General features: G+C 44.1%; 9 protein-coding genes and 2 non-coding genes across 11 annotated transcripts; 8 read left to right on the top strand and 3 right to left on the bottom strand. All coding sequences in view use genetic code 12, as the record gives it.

The window, feature by feature from the left end:
* Positions 1-104: 104 nt before the first annotated feature.
* CXQ85_003257 (uncharacterized protein) lies at positions 105-1,019 on the bottom strand (the record flags this gene model as incomplete). The annotated part of the gene is made up of 1 exon (XM_025486905.1): positions 105-1,019. One exon carries the CDS (start codon positions 1,017-1,019, stop codon positions 105-107), a length of 915 nt encoding a protein of 304 aa, XP_025340353.1.
* A 1,688-nt stretch (positions 1,020-2,707) lies between these two features.
* Positions 2,708-4,327, top strand: CXQ85_003256 (uncharacterized protein; the record flags this gene model as incomplete). The annotated part of the gene is made up of 1 exon (XM_025486904.1): positions 2,708-4,327. One exon carries the CDS (start codon positions 2,708-2,710, stop codon positions 4,325-4,327), a length of 1,620 nt encoding a protein of 539 aa, XP_025340352.1.
* A 717-nt stretch (positions 4,328-5,044) lies between these two features.
* CXQ85_003255 (uncharacterized protein) lies at positions 5,045-9,595 on the top strand (the record flags this gene model as incomplete). The annotated part of the gene is made up of 2 exons (XM_025486903.1): positions 5,045-9,252; positions 9,337-9,595. 2 exons carry the CDS (start codon positions 5,045-5,047, stop codon positions 9,593-9,595), a joined length of 4,467 nt encoding a protein of 1,488 aa, XP_025340351.1.
* Positions 9,596-9,634: 39 nt separating this feature from the next.
* Positions 9,635-10,768, bottom strand: CXQ85_003254 (uncharacterized protein; the record flags this gene model as incomplete). The annotated part of the gene is made up of 1 exon (XM_025486902.1): positions 9,635-10,768. One exon carries the CDS (start codon positions 10,766-10,768, stop codon positions 9,635-9,637), a length of 1,134 nt encoding a protein of 377 aa, XP_025340350.1.
* Positions 10,769-11,000: 232 nt separating this feature from the next.
* Positions 11,001-11,072, top strand: CXQ85_003253. Its single transcript has one exon. It is a non-coding gene; the product is annotated as a tRNA-Asp (tRNA).
* Positions 11,073-11,085: 13 nt separating this feature from the next.
* Positions 11,086-11,156, top strand: CXQ85_003252. Its single transcript has one exon. It is a non-coding gene; the product is annotated as a tRNA-Gly (tRNA).
* A 580-nt stretch (positions 11,157-11,736) lies between these two features.
* Positions 11,737-14,788, top strand: NCB2 (negative cofactor 2 transcription regulator complex subunit; the record flags this gene model as incomplete). Its single annotated transcript, XM_025486901.1, has 4 exons — positions 11,737-12,590; positions 12,794-13,417; positions 13,462-13,736; positions 14,361-14,788. 4 exons carry the CDS (start codon positions 11,737-11,739, stop codon positions 14,786-14,788), a joined length of 2,181 nt encoding a protein of 726 aa, XP_025340349.1.
* Positions 14,789-16,013: 1,225 nt separating this feature from the next.
* Positions 16,014-19,016, top strand: CXQ85_003250 (uncharacterized protein; the record flags this gene model as incomplete). The annotated part of the gene is made up of 1 exon (XM_025486900.1): positions 16,014-19,016. The coding sequence occupies one exon, from the start codon at positions 16,014-16,016 to the stop codon at positions 19,014-19,016; it is 3,003 nt and encodes a 1,000-aa protein (XP_025340348.1).
* A 246-nt stretch (positions 19,017-19,262) lies between these two features.
* Positions 19,263-20,324, top strand: CXQ85_003249 (polyubiquitin-binding protein; the record flags this gene model as incomplete). The annotated part of the gene is made up of 1 exon (XM_025486899.1): positions 19,263-20,324. One exon carries the CDS (start codon positions 19,263-19,265, stop codon positions 20,322-20,324), a length of 1,062 nt encoding a protein of 353 aa, XP_025340347.1.
* Positions 20,325-20,390: 66 nt separating this feature from the next.
* HPT1 (hypoxanthine phosphoribosyltransferase) lies at positions 20,391-21,047 on the bottom strand (the record flags this gene model as incomplete). The annotated part of the gene is made up of 1 exon (XM_025486898.1): positions 20,391-21,047. The coding sequence occupies one exon, from the start codon at positions 21,045-21,047 to the stop codon at positions 20,391-20,393; it is 657 nt and encodes a 218-aa protein (XP_025340346.1).
* A 1,021-nt stretch (positions 21,048-22,068) lies between these two features.
* LHS1 (Hsp70 family chaperone) lies at positions 22,069-24,771 on the top strand (the record flags this gene model as incomplete). Its single annotated transcript, XM_025486897.1, has 1 exon — positions 22,069-24,771. One exon carries the CDS (start codon positions 22,069-22,071, stop codon positions 24,769-24,771), a length of 2,703 nt encoding a protein of 900 aa, XP_025340345.1.
* Between the last annotated feature and the right edge of the window lie 31 nt (positions 24,772-24,802).

The following is a 24,802-nucleotide window of genomic DNA, read 5'->3' as shown; positions in this document are numbered from 1 at the left end:
AAAGCTTTTAGTTTATATCTAAGCATACTTAACTAGGGAAAGATAGGTCGGTGGTGGTGGCTGTAGGGCATTTTGCAACCATTTCTCACTCCGAACGCCGCAGCTTAAGCAAGGTCCAAGACAGACTCAATCTTCTCTGAAACCTTGTGACCGGAACGAGACTCAGCGGAATCAGTCAATTGGGTGAAACTGGTGGTATCCTTGAAAGCAGGAATTTCCCAAAGGTTCTTGAGCCATTTGTGGACGTGGGGGTAGTCCTTACCAATACTCAAGCGTTGAGCGTCATACTCTTTATAGTAAAGTCTTCCCAAACGCACGATGGATGTGAAAAGCTTAATGTCGGCCTCAGTGACTTGCGAGCCAACGGCAAAGAACAGACCCTTCTTTTGTCTCTCTGCAAGCTCCGTGTCGACCTTCTTGAGCTCATCAATAAGCAACTTGTAGCCGGCCTCGAAGTCCTCCTTGTTAGAAGCAAAAGTCGCCTTGAAGAAGCCCTGGGCAACCTTGTCACCAAACTGTTCATTGAACAGCTCAATGTCCAGCTGCAATTCCTTAGGGTAGAGATCAACCTTGGCATACTTCTCAGGAAGAACCTCGTTGAACTCGGTGTTGAAGAAACGCACCAACTCGGCACTCTCGTTGTTCACCAAAGTTTCCTCCTTCTTATCCCACAAAGCAGGCACAGTCCAACGGCCTTCGTATTCAGGGTTGGCCTTGTTGTATAACTTACTGATTCTATCGAAACCGTAAACTGGCTCAGCGGAACCGTACTTGATATCGCCCTCGGGCACAGAAGCAAGCTCCTCCTTAGTAGCAAATCTCCATCCGTTGGAGTCCAATGAAAAGTGTGTGTGGACAAGTGGGAAGTAGTCCTCCAAGCCCTTGATCTGTCTAGCGATCAATGCTCTTTGAGCGAAGGGACAGGTAAGGGAGACGTACAACAAGTACCTGTTCTTTTCAATTGTGAACTTGGAGCCTGGGCTGTTGGAAACGATGTTGTTGAATGATTTGACTGCCATTGTGGATGTGTGATAAGTGTGTTTGAATGTGGCAAGAGTGGTTCTTATATATGACATTCTGCTTAGTTATATCGGATTTCGCAACCACCCATGCCGATTGATTGCGCATCCACAGTTTTTCACTAAGACCAAATGGAAGAAAGTAAGGGGAAAAGGACGTGGAAAGTTCGAGTTCGAGAATAATCTTTGGGCTAGGGAATTGACAGTGGATGGTAATTTGGAGGCTTGCGTTGTCTCGGCAACTACCGAGCCGACTTACATTTCATGGGTGAAGAGGGAAGGAGAGAACCAAGGCACCGTGGCTCTACTACCCTTTGTAATAGAACCTAAGTGAATCAATTGGGGGACTTGTCTAGTAGGAACAAAAAAAAGGAGTTATTAGGAGAATCCAAAAAAAAGAAGCTTCCCCACCAGGAGTCGAACCTGGAATCTTCTGGTTCCAACAGAAGTGGTTACTTATCGTAGCCAGACGCCTTGACCATTGGGCCATGAGGAACGAAGCTTGCTATATGGAATTCCGGCTACTATATATACCAGGTAATGGTAAAACCTCAATAATGTTGTAGTTTCAATAGTAAAATTGATACTTCAAAGGTTCCTCAATATGTTCCCAATGCCCAAATTTGCGAATTCCCCCGGAAACGTCCCCTTTTTCCATTTATTCCCTCACTACCGCCAACTAGGCCCATAGAAAACCATTCTTCGTCCCCTCCAAACTCCTCTCCAGGGTCCCTTTCCCTCATCTCCATCCCCTCCACTCATATACCCATTTTTCAGCCGTTCCTGGAACTCACGTACGAACCCGAGTTTAGCCGCCTGGGCTTGCATGGATCTGAAAAACCTGAAAAACCTACCAAACGCCGTGACTCAACCCAAGCCCCAGGCCTGGTCGATCCGAACAGAGTCAAAAAAAAAAGTCCAAACACTAAAACATACATATAATATTCGTCATACAAATTCCGAGGTGAAAATATTTCACGCTCAGTAGTGTGAGGCGTCCCACCTCGCGGCTGCAAATGCCCTCCACATTTAGACCATCAGTCGTATAAGCACACAAAGCCAAACAATAATCCACGATGCTAAGAAAAAAACGAATGAAAAAAATCTTCCACCTTTAAGCGACCATGCCGTATGATAAGCCGTTTAATTTCTACGTTTCCAGAAAACGTGGGGTCCTTTAACCATGGTTGGGAGTTTTCCAGATAAGAGCCCTTTTTTTTGTCTTTTTTCTGCTTGCATTGCACATTGTCTGCAAGTATCCGACAAATACGAAGAACTAAAACACGGTAAAATGTGAATAAAATAGAATAAGGTTAAATGGAAGCAAGGAGACATTTCACCATTGATCTGCCGGTGCATTCATTCTCTGGACTTTTTGTCCTTTTTCAGCCTCCTCGTCTGACCTTTTATTCACGTCAATTTGGCATTATCACTTTTTCGGTGCCAAGAAGTGGCTGCTTTAGGCAAATACACCCCCCACATGTTCCATAGATCCTAGGGTTATTTTCACTTTCTTGTTAGATTCAGGCCCTGCGCCAAGGACCATGGAAACCAATAAATACTGGCCCACATGTGTATTTTATATAATTACGTACTACTACTACTTTCACTGCTACATATATATATATATACGGCAGTTGGTCTATAGACGGTTCTAGTAATTAGCGTTTTTAACCCTTTTCTTGCAAATGTCTACCAGAGACTTTCCACACTCTTTTAAAGACGCCCTCACTGGCTGGTACAGAAAGGTGCCTTCAGAGTTGGCATTGACCAAGGCTCAGAGGGAGAGAAACTCGGAACAGCTTCCAGAAAGCGACGAGGACCGTGAAGCGATCAGAAAAGTCCAGTTCAAAAACTTGTGGCCGGCCTTTGTGTCGGGAGCTGGTCTTTTCTCCGATGGATATGTGAATAACTCTATCTCTACCGTAACGGTCTGTTTATCTGCTATCTACGGTGAGACTTACACCGAGTCGAATGCCATTTCTAACGTTGCCGCTATAGCGTTTGCCGGTGTGGTGTTTGGTCAATTGACGTTCGGGTACATTTCTGACCATTTCGCTAGAAAAGGTGGTATGTTGATTGCAAACGTCATTCTTATTTTTTTTACCATTCTTTGTGCTGCTGCTACTTGGGGTGTCACTCCAGAAGGAATGTTCACTGCTTTGACTGTTTTCCGTTTCTTCTTGGGTATTGGTATTGGTGCTGAGTACCCTACTGCCTCAGTTATCGCTTCTGAGTTTGCCAACCAATTGCCTGTGGGCCACAGAAATAGGTACTTTATTTGGTTTACCCATTCATGTGTTGATTTGGGCTATGTCATTTCTGCTTTTGTTCCAATGGTCTTGTTGTGGATCTTTTCAGACCAGAGGTTGGAAGTGGTTTGGAGATTGACCTTGGGTCTCGGTGCCCTCCCAATTATTGTTCTTTTCTTCATGAGAAGAAAAATCCAGAACTCTGAATCTTACGAGAAGACTAACTTGAAGAAAGCTAAGAAGTTCCCATGGTTGCTTGTCATCAAATTCTACTGGTTCCGTCTTACCATCAGTTCTCTCATTTGGTTCATCTATGACTTCTCAGCGTACGCTTTCGCCCTGTACTCTTCTTACATCTTGAGAATCATTGTCCCAGGTGGTGACTTGTACAAGACTTTCGGTTGGAACGTTGTCTTTAACCTCTTCTACCTTCCTGGTACCCTTATTGGTGCTCTTTTTGCTGACTACTTTGGACCTAGAGTAACTATGACTGCTGGACTTTTGTGTCAAAGTATTATTGGATTTGGTATGACTGCTGGTTACTACAACTTGAAGAACAATATTGGATCCTTCGTGGTGGTTTACGGTATTTTCACTGCTCTCGGTGAATTTGGTGCTGGAAACAACACCAGTGTTTTGGCTTCCAAGACATCTGCCACTCCAATTAGAGGTCAATACTATGGTATTGCCGCTGCTGTTGGAAAGGTTGGTGCGTTTGTTGGTACGTACTTATTCCCAGTGATTATGAGAAACCACGGTGGTATCGAATCTGATGAAGGTATCAGAACCACGTTTTACGTTTCTTCTGCCTTGTGTCTTTTCTCCGCAGCTCTCTGCTTGTTCTTCTGTCCATCTGTGGGCCAAGAGGCTATTGATGAGGAGGACAGATTGTTCATTCAGTACTTGAAGGACAACGACTACGACCTCTCCAACTTGGGTGATGGAACTATCGCTCAAGATTATGAAGAGTCCGGTGAACTGATCTCAGAGACAAAGAGCGTCGCCGAAATTCGTGTTCACGAATCCAACACTTCTTCAAATGTCTCGAAGAAGTAATTTTTTAATTTCTTTTACAATCCAGCTAATTTATTCGGCCCCTGGGAAGCTCTTAGAAGGAGTGATTAATCATTCGGTTTATTTCTTGACGACTCACATAATTTCAACAATTATGAAGTGAAGTTGTTGGTAAGACACATTCTGTGCTTACCGTTTTTCAAAGTTTATATGTATGGTACTGAGCATTAAGAATAAAAAACATATAAAAGGAAGTGTAAATTTTACATAAAGTTTTTTAGTTGAAAAAAATACATCTCCTGAAGATTGGGATATACTTGTATCTGGCGCGTTAATAAATGGGTGCAAAAATACCACCTACCAGACAAAGTACATACACTTCATACATTAACTATATTGACTGAACGACCAGAATAAAACACTCGATCAATAGCTGCTCATTGTATTATCTTTATTGTTTTTTTTTATCTAAGTGGCCGTTCCTTTATGCCTTTCACTATCATAGAAGCTTCACTCTTGCGACTCGTTCAGCTAACACCAGAATACCAAAACATAATTATAAGAACAAACTTTCCTAGAACTAAAAACGAACTATGAAAAGTCAATATTGTCCATTTCTTCACAAACCTATAGGAGTACAGACCTCTAATGTACACAGTGGTGCCCTACTGGCTGGTGCCTCAATGTACACTACTGGGCCTCATTGTAGCGACATCTACACTAACAACCATACCTACAACGGCTGAACACTCCTTGTCAATGGCTTCAACAGGTACATTTGAACACCTCAATGATGATGTGGTGGCTGATTTTGCCGGCATGGGCTCCCAGAAGCTTATAGAAAAATTACAAACCCAAGATTTGTCCAGAGTTGAGGCCGACGAGTTGGCTAGTGAAATCTTCACAGAGCTACTTATATGTCATGATGAAGGCCAGTTGACCAATGAAGCAATTGTGACATTTTTAACCAGTGCTATAAATGATGATGAGAAGGCCATTATATTTTGTCAAGCCCTCGATATATTCCCTACATCAGAGACGCTTCAGGGTCTCATAGGCGACCTCAAACAACTGGCTGTTATACAACCCAAGACGTTTGCAGAGAATGTGGATACGTCACTTCTATCAGAACTAGAATTTGTTCCTGGGCAACTACTCAATCGTCAACTAAACACAAGAAAGAGAGATATCTTCTACACGCAAAAGAAGTTTAACCTTCTCTATGAGGAGTTTGAAGGTTATGCTAAGTTGGTTCAGGAGGTATTCAAAATCCTCAAGTCCAAACAAAACTTGGGCCGTGTTGATCTTGCCATTCGTGCTACTGAGTCGCTCATCGGCCATTATCTATTGGATCCAAACAGAGTCCTCGATGTTCTCTTAGAGATCTTCAGTCACCTTATAGTGGGCAATCAAGAGTTTATCATTAGGTTCCTCAAACGTTCCAGATGGTGGCCTGCCACTCCTGCCACTCCCTTATCGGGAATTCCTGGTCTCAACTATGGTGGTTGTGAAACAGCTAGTAAGCTGTTAGCGCTTAAATTCACGAAAGCAAACCCAGCAAAAGACTTTTCCGAAACCTTCAAGATCTTGGTTGCTATTCTCATCAAGAACGGATTCATCAGCTTTGGCTCTATCTACAAATACCTCCGTCCAGGAGAAGAAGAAATGCAAAGTCTTGAAGCTCTATACAAGAAAGAGCTTGATGAAAAGGTTTTCAAATCAAACGCTAGTGCTTTGGCTTTAGCTGCTCCGTTGGCTTCTGAAGAGGATGACGCAGATGATAAGAAGACCACCGAGAAGAAGAATACTATTAACCTGGCAAACGAAACGCTTTCTGCTCGCCTTCTGACAAATGCCAAATTTCAATTTTTGAAAATCTTTCTTACTAATGGCTTATATTGGCCATCTCTCTATATCATTGCAGAATATCCGTTCTTTGTACATGTTGACCCGGAGGTCCCTGAGCTTATGCTTCGAATGTTGGAAAAGATCATTGAACCATTGCACAATAAAGCGAAGTCTTTTGATCTGTCACTCACTGATGCTTTGAGCAAACCCAAGTTACTGGCTCTGTCGCATCATATGGGAGGCGTTAAGTACGTAAAGGTCTCATCTGCTCAATTGTACTGCTTCAAGCCTACAGCTCAAGTGCAAAGCAGTAAAGATCTTGTTTATTTCTACTCGGAATGGGTTGACGATCTTCCGCAGGTCAAAGACGTGGATGGTCTCTTCCAGATATCTCAAGAAATGTTGAAGTTTTTGGGTACTGAGTTGTCAAGAAGCATACCCGTATTTTGCGCTCTATGTGAAATCCTTACATACTGTTGCAAGCAAGAGTCGGGTCCAGAATCCACCGAACTTTTCCTCAACTATTTCAGAAATTACATTCTTCCAGCTTTGGGTAGCGTTGAAGAAAACCCAGTACCTGCCGCCAAAGCGTTTGAGTTCCTCAGCCTCCTTTCACCAGATGATAGGTTCAACTTGTACGGCGAGCTATATCAAGTCGCTGCTAAGAACAATTTGCATATTAAAATTAATTATGGTAGAGCAGAGAAAGCTACCAAAGATACCTTGAAAAGATTGTCGAAGGAGAACGTTACGCCCATGATGAGACGTCTCGCAAAGATTAGTTATACTAACCCATTACCTTGCTTCCTCACAATTCTTCAACAAATCGAAAGTTACGATAATCTCAATTCTTTGGTGGTCGAAACGGCACAATACTTCAACGAATACGGGTGGGATAACTTAACTTTAGCGATCCTTATGCGTTTAACTTCCTTGGGAAGAAGCAACATTCAGCAAGACGGTTTGCATGAGCGGCAATGGATCCAATCTCTTGCGTCTTTCATTGGCCAAATCTGTCACAAGTATCCTGGATCGATTGATCTAAAAACTATTGTGCTTTACTTGGTGAAATCTTTCCATTTGAAAGAAAGTTCAGGTCTTCTTGTTTTCAAGGAGATGCTTGCAGTTACGGGTGGAATCAAACCAATCAATAATCTCACACCACTTCAGATCGACATGATTAATAGTGGCCAAACTTTAGAACGAATTGTTTACAGAACAATTGATGATAGAAGGTTTGATAGTGTTGAAGCTGGCCGTAAGCTTGCAAATGTCTTCCTTGAGCTCGACGTGATCAACGAGGTGTTGGCTCTTCTCACGAATCTCAACCGAGTCATTGTTTCTGGAGACGAATTTACCCATCTAAAAGTTTTGGCCAACAGAAATGACGACATAAACACAGTCTTGCATTTCTTCTGTACACTTGTTGGCTTCTTCGGTGAAGATGATATTCCTGGAAACTTAGAGTCAATTACCACCTTGGTTGACAAGTATGGAGTCTCAATCCCTTGGGCTTTTGAACTTTGGAGGCCTTATTTAACTGATACGGAAGTTTTAGGTGACATTGGCGAAAAGTACACTAAGGGTGTCTCATCCACCCTTTTCACGACCTTTTGGAGCCTTAAATTGTTTGATATCAACTACAATGAGGCTATTTACGATTCCGAAGCGACCAAGCTTCAAGTTAATGCCTCCGGTCTTCGAGAGAATTTATTGCTCGCAAGAAAGGATCGTGATACTACCCAGGAGACATTAAAACGTTTCAGAGCTGACATTGTTAGGCTAGAGGACGACAAGTCCAAGATACCAGCTGAGAAAGACGCTCACAAAACTCATGAAGATGAGGTAACCGAGTCACTTAGCCAAAGTTGCTCTGAGTGGTTCTCCTCCCTGTCCCTTGATGAGGTAGAAACAGAAATTAAGGCCTTCTTGCAAGAATGTGTGTTCCCCCGTTGCATCCATTCGTCATTTGATGCGGTCTTCAGTGCCAGATTTTTGTTCAAGCTTCACGAGATTGGACAAAACCAGTTCTCCATCATCACCCTTTTAGTGCAATTGTTCCAATCCAAAATCGTCTTCCCCACCCTATTCACTTGCACTCCTTCGGAAGCCGAATGCCTTGGTCTTTTCTATGCTGAGATTTTGAAGAAGCTTGCCTTCTGGTACACTGAAGATGAATTCAAAAAGCTTGCAGAAGTTAGGCCTTTGAAAGGATACAAGTCTAGTGACGACTTGAGCTTCAAAGAGTTCCGCAAGCTTCTCTTTGACTTCCATTCATCCTTACTCGCTGACGTTTCTCGTTCTTTGGCTGCAGAAGAATATATGTGTCGTCGGAATGCCATTACCTTGATGAAGAATCTTCTTGGTATCTATCCAAATGTTGAAGACCACTGCGAGGCTATCACTGAACTCATTAGTAAGATAAGCGCCACAGAAGAACGTGAGGATCTTAAATTATCATCAAGCGCTTTGATTGGTCATGTTAAGTCTCGGTCGAAGACTTGGGTACACATGTGGGATTTCTATGAAATGCCTGAAGCTGAGAAAGAGGAGCAGATGCAGAAACGTAAAGTTATAGAAGAAGAGGCTGAAAGAAAGAGAGAAGAGATAAGGAAGCAGAAGGAGGCAGAAGAGAAACGACTTAGAGAAGAGGAGCAAAAGAGAAGAAGAGAAGAAGAGGAAGAAGCGAGCCGAAAGATGGAAGAGGAGAAGGCTGAGCAACAGAGGCAGGCATCCGCAAAAGCCCTCAGTTATGATGATGAAGGTGCTGCTCCAGCACGTCAAGCTCGTGGTGAGGAAGTTTCAAGAGGTCGCTACGACCAATACTCAAGGGCTTCCCCTCGTCCAAGTACACCTTCTGGACAATCAGGTAAGGTCAAAGATGAAGAAAAGGGGGTTTCTGAAGACAAAAAGCCAGAATCAACAAAAGCAGATCAAGCTGATAAAGCTGTGGCTGAAAAAGAGAATGGCGATAGTGAAGACTTATTCCAGGATAAAACATCGAAGGGTAAGCGTGCAGATCAATCATCTAGACAACCATCAGGAAAGCCCTCACCTGCCGAATCATCAGATAAGACTCCGAAAGAAACTCCACCGGTACAGGAGAATGCCAAAACAAGGTTCGCCAACCAAAAGATCTCTAGTGAGCCAAGACCGGCCCCTAGGAGGGCACTACCACCCCAACAACCCCCTCGAAATTCGAGATACGGTGGTGGTTCTCATCAGCGTCGTGATGATAGAAGTGGAAGGCATTCGTCCAGCCATGGGCATTCCCGTGGGTCTCATGCTAACGACCTCAGGTCTCAAAGCACGACTCCGCTCCCACCTCCTGCCACGCCTCCTCCTCCTCCTCCACCGCCTCCTTCGACGGCACCACCAAAGCGTGATGGTAGTGATAGAGGTGATCGGAAGAGAGAATGGAGAGGATCTTACAATAGGCAAGACAAAAGATCTAGACGTTAAGCTTTACTGTTTTACCATGTGTATAGTACATAAATAATTCTAATTAATATTTTGCATCTCCTGAGCTAGAAGCAAGTCAAGTTCCTCTTGTCTTTCGGTGACTTCTTCAACCATAGAATTATCAGTGTCGCTTGCTTCTGGCTCGGACTCCTCGTCAATGATGTTATCTTCGTCCAAATCTGAAAAATGATCCAGCTCGATACTGACAACCTCAGCGATCTCCGATGCAGCGTTTTCCTGCTCCTCCCGCTCCAACTCTTGTAATTTCTTTTCCGCTTGTTCCCTTTCCCATTTATGTTTCTCCATATGTTTATCGTATGCGTGTTTACGCTCGAATACCCTCCCGCATCCTGACCTGGGGCACTTGTATCTCTGTTTGAAGTTCCCCAGCATCAAGCTGATAATCGACGATCCGCTCAAGTTACTTATATCTGTGGCGGTCATCTCAGTATGTTTCTTGTCCTCTTTAGATGCAACAAGTTTGTCTTCAGTTTCTCTCGAATCATCCGATTTTGTTGCCTCGTCATTCTCTGAGCTCTTCCCACTGGGGTCACCGTGTACTAGCATATGCGCTTTCAATGCCAGTGGAGAGTCAAATTCGGAAGCACAGTCCTTGCATTTGATCTTAGGATGCTCTTTTCGTATATGATCCTTAAGATTTCTCTCGGTCACGAACGTAGAGAAACATCCAGGATGAGAACAAGAGAACGTTTCACCCTCGCCGTGTTCCTTGAGCTTGTGCTTTGCAAGCAAGACCTTATTTTGAAACCTTCTATGGCATATATCACACACCGTGACCATCTCATGCACGGATTCAATATGATGCTTGTAAGATATATGATGGTAGAAGGACTCGTTGCACCCCTCGTAAGGGCACTTGTGTTTCTTCGTATGCGTAAGTTCGTGTCTTCGTAGTCTTTGTGCATCAATGACACCCTTGCCACATATCTTACACTGAAACCGCATCTCGTTATCTTTCTGGTGGCTGCACTTGTGAACCTCTAGATGTGACTTTCTGAAGAAGGCCTTATCGCAGCCCTCAAAATCGCAGGCAAAGGGCCTATCGTTACTATGCGTCCGCTCATGTTGAGCTAGTAGCGCTGGGCGCGAGTAGCGTTTATCACACCCTTCGAACAGGCAAGCGTACTTCTTGGGCCTCGGCTTTGCCGTCATGGCTCATCGTTGTAGTAGGAAGTAAACAAGATGTTGATGTTCGCGAAGGTGGGGAGATGAGGTGGTTTGAGACGCCATTTAGGCCCAAAAATTTCGTATTTCGGCAAATCTGAAACCGGAACTCAAATCAGCAAACTTCAAATTTTTATCTCATGTTTTCAAAATTAAAAATTGTCAACGTTTTGCCAAAAGCATGTTCCTGTAAACCCTCCAACCACCTTACACCAATAAGTCCGAGATAGTTTAGTGGCTAGAATTACCGCTTGTCGCGTGGTAGACCGGGGTTCAATTCCCCGTCTCGGAGCTTTTCTTCACTAGCGCAAGTGGTTTAGTGGTAAAATCCAACGTTGCCATCGTTGGGCCCCCGGTTCGATTCCGGGCTTGCGCATTCTTTTTTGCCAATTCAACCTCTTTATTCATCTTTTTTTTGTATTATATGTTAATCAGGGCGTGGTTGGGTGTCCACAGCTCGTCTCGCTCACACCAGGCACAAGGTGCAATCTAAGGTTGTTCCCAGTGCAGTATGTTTACATTTCCAAACCAACCTTAAACAGATGATCAATTCGAATCATAAACCTTTACTGCTTGGCGTGACTTCCATAAATAACAGCTACCAGAGAACAAGCTAACATTGAGCAAATAATGGTGGTTGCAAAAATGTCGTTTGACAGGTGGGTCCTCATATGTGAGGAATCAAAATGAGGCTCGGATCTATTTATGGCTCGAAAGGGCAAGTGCGACATTGCCTCAAGCTTTTGTAAACATATGGAAACGAGAGAAAAGAGAAAAAAAAAGAAGTCATTTTTAGAACACTTCCTAAAGGAAAGCCACTCAACTGAAACTTCAACACCGCCTGCCAAAAAACAACGCCTGCTCGTTGCAATACAAATACCTTTGAAAGCCTCGTTTAACTTACCTGAGTCCCACCACCAAATCTTTCCTTCCTATTTGGATCACAGCCCCGATTCATGTCATTTGTCACATCAACCATCGTGGGCAGCCTTTCTCTCTTGAGAAGGGACGATATGCCTTCTGCCACTAAAGATGACGATGATAGTAAGGATATGCCTTCTGCTACTACTGGCATGCCGTCTGCTTCAACTGGGATGCCTCTGGTCTCGTCATCCAGTGAGGTGATCTCAACACCTTCCATAACAGTGCCTGCCAGTAATCACAATCCTTATATCCATAGAGAAAGCCGCCTTACCGGCACGGTTTTCATTGCCGTGGGAAGTGTTGTTGGAGCAATTATCCTTGCATTTGTGTTGTTCCATCTCATCAGATCCATTCGTGCTTCCATGCTAGCGAAACGGTCTTCCTCGGGAGAAAAGTCCATGTACGAGAACTACAACCGTAACAGAGTGTACAGCAACTCGCTTGGCTCTTCAAGTACACATTTCCTCAATACGGAGTATCAGGGTTCAGTTGCAAAGATGCCGCTCATGTCGTCCAAGTCTTTGTATGATGGAGGTGATGCTTCCACTCTACACATGTCTGAAACCCCATATGCCACATCCCACCATGATCTTACGAATATGTTTATTTCGCCTACAAAAGAAGTCATGTCACACAGCAGAACCAAGTCCCAGTCGAATTTGCTTGCTGGGTCCAACATGTCATTGCGCAACAATGAGCCCTCTCCAGCGATCAATAGGCATTCTCAGCTCATTCCTAATATGTACTTGAGTCCTGGTGTCAATAACAGTGAGTACTCGTTGCTGGACCACGCTGCCGCTGACCCAAGCGCCCAGGGCAAGTCTCCATCGAGCTCACCAGGAAACAGCCCGAACGCAAGATCCAAGAGAAGAACACTTCCAAGCATGTACTTAGAGGATCTTATTGACAAATAAGATTTTCTTAGCATCAAGTTGATAATAGCATATTTTTAGGTACTTTTACATGTAGTGTAGTCATACTGGCCATGGTTCTATGACTATTTTTCGCACCCATCAAAAGTCACCGATAAGAGTCAACGTCAATGCAACGCATACTGATAGTGGGAAGAGTTCCCCTACGAACCTTTAGTACTTCGCTTAGAAGTGCTACTAAGATTGACTGGCGCAAGGAATTCCAATCGCTTCATATCAACGACGTTCATCCTCTTCCTCATCATGATATCGTCGATGTTCCCAGCCAAGTGATCAAGCCAACCAGAGACGTTGAAATTGATGACAGCAAAACTCCACTCATTTTAATACATGGTCTCTTTGGAGCCAAACAGAATTACGGTTCTGTGGGTAAAGCAATTTCGTCTCATACTAGAAGAACGGTCATTGGACTTGACATGAGGAACCATGGCTCAGCGCCACACGCTGCTCCTCACACTTATATGGCAATGGCCCACGATACAATTAAGTACCTTGATGACCATTTAAAACGTCCTGTGGTTTTAGCAGGTCATCTGATGGGAGCTAAGGTGTCCATGTTGGTAAGCTTGATTAGACCTGACCTCATAGAGAAGCTTATAGTTATAGACAACAGTCCTGCGTCAGAAACGTTGGACCAGCAGTTTTACAAGGACCTTTTGGGATTGTGCCATCTTGAAAGAGACAAAAGCTTGCCAGGTATGCCCAAGGCTGCACTTTTGGGTAAGATGGATAAGTTATTGTTCAAATACGAGAAGGATAAGTTGGTGAGACTTTTCTTGATGTCCAACTTAAATAGAAGAACGTCGAAACATGATAATCTGCCAGTGAAATTTCGGGTGCCAGTGCTCAATTTTTGAAAGATGACGTTTTGAAGGAGCTAGGAGAATGGCCTACGGATGTCGAGGGCAAGGTATTCGATAAACCGGTCAAGGTGATGAAAGCAGAACAATCTCACTTCATCACAGAAAGGAATATTGAACAGGATTTCCCCAAATACTTCCCAAATTTCGACTTATCTGTGTATGACTGTGGGCATTGGCTCGTGAGCGAACAGCCGGAGCGGTTTGCCAAAGAGACTATTGCATTTTTGGAGAATGACGGTTAACGCTTATCCGCTGCCTGTGGTTTAGACAGTTCCAAGTTCGCTGCATTTCCCTGAGTTTACGGTTGCTGCAATGGCTGCAAAATACGTCAGTTAGATACACAACACCAACACCTGGGTTATGATAAGCCACAATGATTGTTTTTCTGGTTTTTGTAAACACCAGCAAAGAAAGCCAAAGGTATTTGGTACATAAGAGGGTCCAAATGAGTTTATGGAGTCCTCCTCGAGGTGCCACCATCCAGCTATCCCAGCTCTATAGTACTTCTACACGCATAGCACTCGAATATTGCACAAAAACCCTGGAAACAGCAATAGACATGGTTTTTCGAACAAAAATTTAAAAAGCGAGATCAATAAAAGTATTGCAGAATACCACTTTCCCCAGGCTACCCTTATCTTAAAGTGTATCCTGTGTCTTTTTCGGGATGAGCATGAGCACGCGATTACATAATCAGCATTCAGCACACTATGTGTATATAAAGAAGGACGCCTGCGCATTTTCTCAGAGGCCTCAGTCAAATAAATTGCACCCAAATTGACGGTTTTTAAAAAGAAAAAAGCAACTGCAACACATATTACTTGAGAAATGTCGGACTTCGCGCCCACGTCATCAACCCAGGCGAAGATTTATCGTTGCCAAAGGCCACAGTGCAAAAGATTGTCAGTGAAATCTTGCCCAAGGACATTGCCATCTCTAAAGAGGCAAGAGAAGCCATCACCGAGTGCAGCATAGAATTCATTATGATTTTGTCCACACAGCTGAATGATATAGCTGAGAAAGAAGCCAAGAAGACCATTGCCAGCGACCATGTGATTAAAGCATTGGAGGAGTTGGGTTTCCACAACTATCTTGATATCATCAACAAGGTATTGGACGAACATAAGGAGTTGCTCAAGGGCAAGGAGAAGAAAAACAACAAGTTCCTTAATTCTGGCTTGACTGAAGAAGAGCTATTGAAGCAGCAAGAAGAGTTGTTTAAGAAGTCCAGAGATCGGTTGCAAGGCAGCGGATCTCCCGGCGCACAGGAGATCAAGCAGGAAAACTGAGGAACCATGGGTTGTAGTAATGAGAGAAGACTGTAAGGTCAGTCTTGTGTATATTAGTCTGGTATCAAAGACAGAAAAGAAAAGACATTCAAATGGAGTTTGGTGAAACAATGTATATTACACGGTATATCTATGGTACAAAATGCGTAAGGGTAGTATATGCTTGTGTGGGTAATTTTCTCTGGGGTTTTTTTGGAATATGCTCAACCAAGAATCAACTCGTAAAGAATGATCAATATGTTGATGGCAATTAGCGGGAGTCTCAATAAGGTTCGGATGGCGCTTATCAAGGTGATAAGTCGGTTCTTAATGGACGTGTCTGAATTGGCTTGCATTCCATATTGTTGCTGGAACTGGTTTGGCGCAGCATTTCCCCAGCCAATTCTATTAAGGAACCTGTCCTCGCTTAGCACGGCTATACCATTGACACTAAGTACAATCACATAGAACAATTTGCCCAAGCCAAACATGATCTGGTAGTTGTTGAACTGAAGGTAACGAGAAAAGGTCAAGTGTTGATTTTAGGTGAGGCGAAGAATCCGTACCTCCCCTTAACGAGGTTTCCCAGGGCCCACCAGAAAACTGGAAAACCAGGGGTACCCCCCACAGGGTCCTTTTCGTGGAAGTGGAGGTTTCAGAAAGTTCTTAGACCTTTTACAAAATCAACTTTTTGGTCGCTTTGACTTTATTTGGTTTTTCTGATTTATGTTGCTTCTCTGAAATATCTTCTTTGCGGATTTCCTTCAATGGTGCATAAGATTCACAAAACCTTACACTACCTGACTCTGACGACAAATCTTGTAAACTTTAAAATGAAAGACTTCACTCGAAACAAGTTCCATAAAATAACCCAAAACAGCCCAAAAAACAAAAAATCCTACTCAGAATCTACTTTACCTACTTCGCCTTGACAGGCTGCAAAGTTACACATACCACTTGCCATGACGTTGAGCCGGCACCTGGTGGGTGCGAAATGGGTATTTCCAAGAGGCCATCGCTTCAGCGTCTTCAGAGCAAATTCGAAGAAATGTGGATTTAAAATGTAGAGCTGTATTTTGCGTTGGTTGCAATTCCCATGAATATATCTATTTTATTTTTTCTATTGACTCGTGATGCCCTGTGATTAGTGTTCATGTGGATGGTGTGCGCACGCATACTATTTTCAGTGGTTAATTTTTTTTCTCTCGCCTACTCTTTGGCTGAGCGACCTACTAAACTAACAGCTATGGATAAAGACACTCTCCTCAAGTCCTTAGCAGGAACGCTTGATGCTAACTTGCAAACAAGAAAGCAAAGTGAGCAACAGTTGCGTTACTTCGAGGAACAACCGGGTTTCACTGCCTATCTCCTTGACCTCATCACTGACTCCAGTATTAATCTCGGAGTTCAGACTTCGGCAGCTATCTTTTTCAAAAACAGAGTGTCCAACTATTGGGTAGTCCCCGATCTTAAGGTTTCGAATGCTAGGTACATCCAACAGAACGAGAAGCCTGCCATCAAGCAGAAGTTGGTGGAAGTGTTGAGTCAGAGGTACAAGAACCCACAATTAAGGGTCCAATTATCCACCTCGATAAGCAGCATCCTCAATGCTGAAAAATGGGACGATCTCACCGATATCATTCCAAAATTGATCTCGGATACTTCGAACATTGACCATGTTTACACCGGTTTGATCTGCTTGTTCGAATACACCAAGACTTACCGTTACTCACACGAGGGTAACAGAAACATTGTGCTCGAAGAAGTGGCCGAAAAGATGTTCCCATTGTTGGAGAGCTTGGTTGATAACCTCATGGAAAACGATTCTGAGGTGTCCGACCAGTTGTTCTACTTGATTTTCAAGGTCTTCAAGTACTCCACCTACTCCACATTGCCAGCATACCTCACCAATCCCTCCAATTTGGGAACCTGGTGCAAGTTCCACATCATGCTCATCAACAAGCCTTTGCCTTCTTATGTTACTCAAGCTGAGCCATCTGAAAGAGCATCGCTTCCTCGTATCAAAGCTGTGAAATGGTGCTTTGGCAACTTGCACAGACTCTTATTCCGTCACGGAGGTGGTGTGAGCACACCAAAGAAGGATTCACAGTTTGCAGCCACTTTCTTGGCCAACTTTGTTCCTGAAATCCTCAATGTTTATTGGCAGATCATTGAAAAGTGGTCCACAAAGGAGATATGGTTATCAGAAGCCTCCTTGTATCATTTGATCAGTTTCCTAGAGCTGGTCATCGAGACTCCTGCTTTCCCATTAATCGAGGAAAAATTGGACGCTATCATCAGACATGTTCTTTTGCCAACCCTCAATGCCAACCAAGAGACGATAGAGTTGTACGAAGATGACCCTGAGGAATACATTAGAAGATTCTTCGATGTGAGCAGGGACAATCCTACTGCTGATACAGCCTCTATCAACTTCTTGTTTAGGTTGTCATCCACCAAGTTCTCAAAGACTGGTAATGCTATTCTCGCAATCATCAATGACGTCTTCCAACATAGAGCCTCTGATAGAGAGAATTTGGAGTATGCCTGCCAGACGGAAGGTGCCCTTCGTGTATTGGCTACTATTTCTATTAGACTCAACAAAGACCTGAGTCCAGTGAAGGGCCAAATTGACCAGCTTTTGCATTCTTATGTTTACCCTGAGCTTTCTGAGGCTGTCATCGCGAAATACCCATGGCTTACTGCCAGAGCTTGTGACACCATTGCCATGTTCATGCACAAGTACAATGACCAGAAGATCTTGCAGGATATTTTCCAAGGTATCGTGCTCTGTTTCCAGCAGCAAGAACACTTCCCTATCCAGTTAACTGCTATTGACGGTTTGCGTGCCTTGGTTGATGAGGACCTAGTTGCATCACAAGTTGCGGACCAAGCTCCACAATTGATGGGTGTCTTGCTTGACATGTCCAAGAATTTCGAAAGTGATACTTTGAACACTGTCATGGATGTCTTCGTGGAGAAGTTCGCAGCTAACTTGGAGCCTTACGCCAATGAACTCTCCGTTCGTTTGGTTGAACAGTTTATCAAGTTAGCCAATGAAATTTTGGAGCAGTCTTCCCAGAACGGCGGCATCAATGTTGATAAAGAATATGCTGCTGCTGGTATTTTGAACACCTTGACGTCTTTGGTCATTTCGATGAATGCTTCTCCTCAAGTATCTAGTAACTTGGAAGTGATTCTCAAGGATATGATCAAGTTCATCTTGGAAAACTCCATGGCGCTGTTTTTGACAGAAGTTGTCGAAATCTTGGAATCTATTATTTTCAGTACTAATCGTATGTCGCCAACATCATGGGAACTTTACCAATGTGTGATCTCCTGTTTCGACACATATGCTGAAGATTTCTTTGACACTTTCCAACCTTTCTTGGAAGGTGTTATCTTGCATGCTTTTGGTGCTGATGACATTACTGTTGATAATGCAAATGTGCAGTCAATGTTCAAGGTCTGCTTCAAGATGCTTTCCGGTGATATGGTGGACCCTGTATTCGCCCACCACGCTTTTGAATTGATTGAGTACGCTATCTTGACTTTGAACAAGAAGTTTGTGCCTTTCTTGCCTGAGTTCTTGCCCGAGATGTTCAAGATTTACCAAAGCTTGGACGCACAGGAAGCCTTTGATGGCTACATGTTGCACTACTTGTCCGTGTTGAAGATTTTCTTCGCATGTTTCTGTGTTGAGGCAACTGGAACGTTACAAATCATGAAGCAGCATGATGTGATCAAGTTCTTCTTCACTATGTGGGTCAAGTACAGCGACGAGTTTAGAAGTGTCTATGGATGCAAATTGCAAATCCTTGCCGCTCTTTCGATTCTTACTGAGGCTCCATTGGACCTCCTTCCTACTGAAGATTTGGTTGGTGAAACCGTCGACTTGCTCATTTCCAACTTGGAGACCTTGCCACACGCTATCAGAGCTAGACAAGATATCCTAGATAAAGAAAGCGGACCTCGTGCTTCAAGCAGAGATTTCAACGGTGGTGATGATGAGGATGAGGATGACGAGGAATACTATGAAGATGACCTAGAGGCTGATGAAGCCGAGCTTGAAGCCATGAAGCAGACACCACTTGATTCTTTCAATGTCTTCCAGGTATTTGCAGAGAAGATTACATTGGCCCAGCAGCAAGATCCGCTGAGGTACCAGGCAGTCTTTGGCAACTTGGATGATTCGCAAAAGGAGATTGCCAACAGGATTGTGCAAATCCACCAGCAAAGACACGCATAATAGATTGGTCAGATATATAAATGGTGATGAATTACGTCTTTAACAAATAGGTCCAACAATCAAGCGCAAAATATAACGACACCCTTATGTAAGGTAGTACCTTCTCATAGTAGCACCCGCTATTTGGCATGTACTGTATGAAGCCATAAAGGCAAACTCCAGTACCCTAACCTTCGATCCTACCACACTTTAATTTATCATTCATAGCACATCCATTTTTTTCCATTTTTTTTTTTTCAATAAACCATGTTTTCAGGATTTGGATCAGGCTTCTTCGGGGGCCAGAACTTTTCACCCGCAAACATGAAGTTCGAGGATTACTTCAGATGTTACCCCATAGCTATGATGCCTGATAACGTACGGAAAGACGATGCCAACTTTGGAGGCAAGATCTTCCTTCCCCCTTCAGCATTAAACAAACTCACCATGTTGCATATCAGATACCCTATGTTGTTCGAATTAACAAATGAAGGGTCTGACAAGAAGACACACAGTGGTGTGTTGGAGTTCGTTGCAGAGGAAGGTAGAGTCTATATTCCACAGTGGATGATGGAAACGCTAGAGTTGCAACCCGGTTCTTTGGTTAAGATCGCTAACCATGATCTTCCAAATGGTCAATTCACTAAACTTGAGCCACAGTCTGTTGACTTCCTCGAGATCTCAGACCCCAAGGCAGTCTTGGAGAATGCATTGAGGAAGTTTTCTACGTTAACAATCAACGATGTCATTGAAATCGATTATAACGACACGAGGTATGGTATCAAGGTCTTGGAGGCAAGGCCTGAGTCGGACTCTAAGGGTATTTGTGTTGTCGAAACGGATTTAGAAACTGAGTTTGCCCCACCTGTCGGATATGTCGAGCCTGAGTACACACCACGGTCCGTGAAACCTTCTTCTACACCTATTGATCCTTCAAGTGTTAAGAAGAGTGCTGGTGCCGGTACTATGGCACAATCAATTGACTTTGCCAACTTGGTGGCCAGTGCTAGCAACACGAAATATAAGGGTAGCGGCCAGAAGCTCTCGGGTAAAGCTACTGGCGAAGAAGATAAGAAGCTTACTATTGATGACTTGGACCCTGATATTCCTCCCGCCCCTTTGCATTTACCAGAGAACCAACTCTTCTTGGGCTGGCCCGTCACATTACCAACACCAGAGGAGTCTGAAGCAGAGCAACCGGCAGTAAAGGCATTCTCAGGAGAAGGAAAATCATTGAGACAAAGTAAGAAAAGAACAAACAAAGGCAAGGAGCATCCTCCTTTGAAGAACCATTCACGCAGTCCTGACTACATCGAAATTGACGATTAAAGTTGTCTAATATAATACACCTAAATTGACTGATACAAGTCTTTCAGATAGGGCAAGGTCTATGAATTATTGTTCAGTGGTGGAAGGGAGGAAAACATCGTTACCCTGCTCGATAGCTCTCTTACTGTGGTAGACAATGTCATCAGACTCCCATGGGTATGCAATCCAGACATCAGGGACGGTTCTGGCAGCAAAGTAGTTGCCGGTCTTCATGATCTCATCAGGCAAGCTAGCCTTCTTGGTCTTGTCCTTGTCGTGGAGAACAAAGATACCGAACTTGGTGTCGTCGGGGTTAGCACCCTTGGCCTGGGCCTGCTCGGCAACGTCCTTCTTCAACTCAGAGACGGCGTAATGCAAAGTAGTTCTAGTGTCATCGACCTCATCAATGATCAAAACGTTCTTGTTGACCAAGTCAACCTTAGACTGGGCGTAGTCAATCCACTGAGTTCTCACAACCTGGGTACCGACTTGCTCAGCTTGAGTACCAACGGTCTCGATGTCCTCGTAAAGAGACAAGATGATGGCCATGATTCTAATGTTTGGCTGGCCAGGCTCCTTCAAGAAAGTTCTCAACATACGGGCTGGGATGAAACCACCACCGCCGATTGCGATGATCAAGTCAGGCTTGAACTGCTTAATCTTCTCAGAGGTCTCCTGACACAACTGGTGGATGTTGTTGTACGTAATGTACATTTTAGTAGCTTCAACGTCGGCACTGTCCATTTTTGATCTAATGTTCTAGAGTGATACTCTTGGGTTTGGCGGGAAAGAGCCTTGTAAGTGCGTGATGAGAATGGGATGAGGGAAAGATAAGCGGCTGGGTTTTTCACTCTTCGCGACTTTTTTTTCCCTTCCGATGCTTTCGGCTGAAGGTCATGAAGGACGGGCTTTAAGCCACCAGACTACGGAAGACGAAAATCGACCTCCCCAGCGAATTTCTGTGACTTGCTTTGCTGACATGTTTTTGCCTTCTTGAATATGTCAATGATACATTCTACTATGAAATGTCGTCCGAGGCGACTCCGCGGGACACTCTACTACCAGTTTTTCGCAGCCATTGAGGGCATCCTTCAACTAGTCATTTTGGACACCACTAGTCAAGTGAGTTCTGGGAGCTTCATTGAACTCAGAACATTACAGTGTGCATTATACTATACGACTTTAGTATGGCAAGTCTGGCACCTTCTTGGCCTTTCATCCTGGGCTTAATGGCAGAATTGTCTATAAACCGATCTAAATTACCCAAGCAATGTATGCATGGCTTATCAGAAAGTCTATCTTTGCCTGCTCAAACAATCTGTTTTTGTGGCAAGAACCATGTTTGCCTAGAAAGACGGACCCTGGTTCCTAATGCTTCTGCGTCCTTCTCGAGCCTGCCTACTTAGGCATTTGGTCTCTTCGTTGTGCAGGCCACCTCTCCCCACGATTACCTCTTCAGGCGAATGCGAAAAACTCCATCATGGCCAGCCTAAAGAACAGTCCAGTTTTCTTACTTAAAGACTTTCCGTAACCGGATAAAAATAACATCACAAGAACAAGCACCTTTTGTTTACCCAACATATCTACTTCTATTTTAATTTTCTTGTATTTTGGTCTGTACTTGCCACTCTTTCGCCTTCCCCACCTTTGTTCGTCCACCTCACAGTTGTGCACACGGCATCGGCCACTACGTATCGAGATCAAGCTGGAAAACATCAAGGCCTTCAACTACTTCTTCTTCATTGACTGATACCCCTAACTTACAATGAAGTTGATTGCTCTCGTTTGTTTGCTATGGAGTTCGTTTTCGCTTGCTGCAATTGTGGGCATCGATCTCGGCCACCAGTTTACGAAAGCCATTATGGTGGCGCCAGGTTTGTCCTTTGAGATTGTCGTTACTGACGAAGGTAAGAGAAAAGACTTGAATGCCATTTCTTTGAGGCCTCATGTCGAGAAGGGTGACTTGCTTGACGCAGACAGAGTGTTTGGTTCCAAGATTGGTTCCCTCTGTTCGAGATTCCCTGAATCCTGTGCCGCCAACATCAAGGCCCTCTTGGGTAAACAAATCGACGACCATACTGTAAAGGAGTACATTGAACGCCACCATGGTGTTAGCTTGGCTTCCGATAAACTGAGAAACAACAGTGTCAGCTTGAAGTTGGGTAACTCTAACAACCAGTTTGAGTTTCCAGTGGAGGAGCTCATGGCCATGACTTTGAATGAATTGAAGGACAGAGTGCTTGGAGAGTTGAAAAACCACCCACAGGCAAAGAGCATTGCAGAGGACGTAGCAATTTCAATTGCTCCATACGCCTCTCAAGCTGTCAGAAACGCTTACTTGGACGCTGTCCACTTGGCTAACTACTCCACTGTCTTGGGTCTTGTCGACGAAGGCACTGCCGTGGCTAGAGGCTACGTTGCAAGCAGAAAGTTGCATGACGAGGATGTTTACGGCGAGACCGTTTACCATATAATCTACGACTCTGGTGCTGGTTCTACCACAGCTACTTTGTTCTCCTACACTCCATTCGAAAACCATACCGTCGTCTTGGACATTCAAAGCGTTGGCCACGATGATTCCTTTGGCGGTGAATTGTTGACCCAGTCTGTCTACGACCTTTTGTTCCAGCGTTACTTGGAAGAGTTCAAGTTGCCAAAGAAGCACACCTTGCCCCCAAGATTGGCTTCCAGACTTGTTGAGGCTGCTGAAAAGGCCAAGATTATTTTGTCTGCAAACACTGAGTACAAGGTTAGTTTGGAAAACTTCCCCGATGACAAGGACTTCAAGACTGTGATCACAAGGGACGAGTTCGAAGAGGCTACTGCTGAAATCAGAAAGAAGATTGCTGACCCAATCAACGAAGCATTGAAGAACAGCCCATCTGGACCAAAGACAGTTGAGGATATCAAGTCTGTCATTTTGAACGGTGGCTCCACCAGAGTGCCATTTGTCCAGAAAGAGTTGGTAAGCTTGTTAGGTTCTGAAGAAAAGCTCGCCAAGACTGTGAACGCTGACGAGGCATGCGCTTTGGGTACCACCATTAGAGGTTACGAATTGAAAATGATCACGTCTAACCCTTACAATGTCGAATTCACAGACAGAATTTTCAGTGACTTTGATGTATCTGTTGATGGAGCTGCCCAAGAATCCCTTTTCCCAAGAGGTTCACCAGCATCCAGCGCCGTTACCAAGTCTTTGGGACCGGTCAGCAAGAAGGCCAAGAGCATTGGTTTGCTCGAGAACGGTGCTCTTTACAAGACTTACTCCATTGAGAATACCCAAAGCAAAGCCAAGAACCTCAATTGTAAGGCACCAGAAGTCTTTGGTAAGTTTGAGATCGACCAAAACAAGATTATCTCTTTGGCTGGCCTCACTGTCGAATGTCCTGAGGCAGAGCCAGAATCTACTGAAGAAACCTCTTCTGCCGCCAACGAAACTACCACCAAAAAAGCTAAAACTCCTGCCAAGGTAAACTTGGTTGTTCCTGAGGCCAAGTTTACTAGCTTGAATCCGCTTTCGAAGGCTGGTCATAAAACCAGCGCTACCAGATTGGCACACTTGAAGCAAAAGGATTACGAAAAGATTCAGTTAGCTGAGACCAAGAACTTGGCTGAGAGTGTCTGTTACGAGTTGCGCTCTTACGTGGAAGATCATAACGATGATCTTCGTAGTGAGTTTGGCGTTGATAAATTGGAGTCCATTGAGGCTACAATTTCCGAAATTCTTGAATGGTTGGACTACGAGAGTGACCTGGCAACATTGGAGCAACTCAAGGAAAAACATGAGATCGTGGCTGGCTACAAGAAGGAAGCTGAAAGCGTTATTACTATGAGCACTGCCGACTTGTCTTTGGGTGCTCTCAAGAAATTGCATGAAGAAGGTATTGAAATCTCTTCCATGGTGCAGAAGTATTTGTTAGAGTATGGAAGCCAGATCAGAGAAGTCAGAAGCAGATTTGAGGCCGCAGGTGTGGAATTCGACCCTGTGAACGACAAGATCATGAAGAAGCTTTATGGTACCGGTACCAGTGAGGGAACTAAATTGGATGCTCACTACAAGGAGTTCAAGGAAGCCTTGAAGGTTCTTTCCAACACATTGGGCTTGTCAACGAGCGCTTTCAACAAGAGAAACAAGAAGGAGATCTTTGAGGAGTCAGAGCATGTGAAGAGCCTTATTATGCAAATGATTGAGGATGTCTTGCCACTTCAGCTGAATCACGAGAAGAGATTGGAGTACTTGTTGACCAAGCTTGATAACGTCAAGAAGCAGCGTGAGCAAAAGGAAGCCAAGAAGAAGGCTAAGGAAGCAGAAAAATCTGCTACACCTGACGAAAGCTCTGAAACGGAAGCAGTTGAGGCCGACCCAGTGGAACAGGCTGACCCTGTCGAACCCGTTGAACCTGTTGAACCAGTTGAGCCCGTGGAAGCTGATGAGGCCGAAGAGAAACCTGTCCACGACGAGTTGTAAAACCAGCAGCTCTCTTAAAGGGATAAAAGTT

The sequence above is a fragment of the Candidozyma haemuli genome, assembly GCF_002926055.2.
Source record: "Candidozyma haemuli strain B11899 chromosome Unknown E_2014730914, whole genome shotgun sequence".
Classification (NCBI taxonomy): Eukaryota; Fungi; Ascomycota; class Pichiomycetes; order Serinales; family Metschnikowiaceae; genus Candidozyma; species Candidozyma haemuli.
Note: the sequence above shows the minus strand (reverse complement) of the source record. Positions and strands in the feature narration are given on the sequence as shown.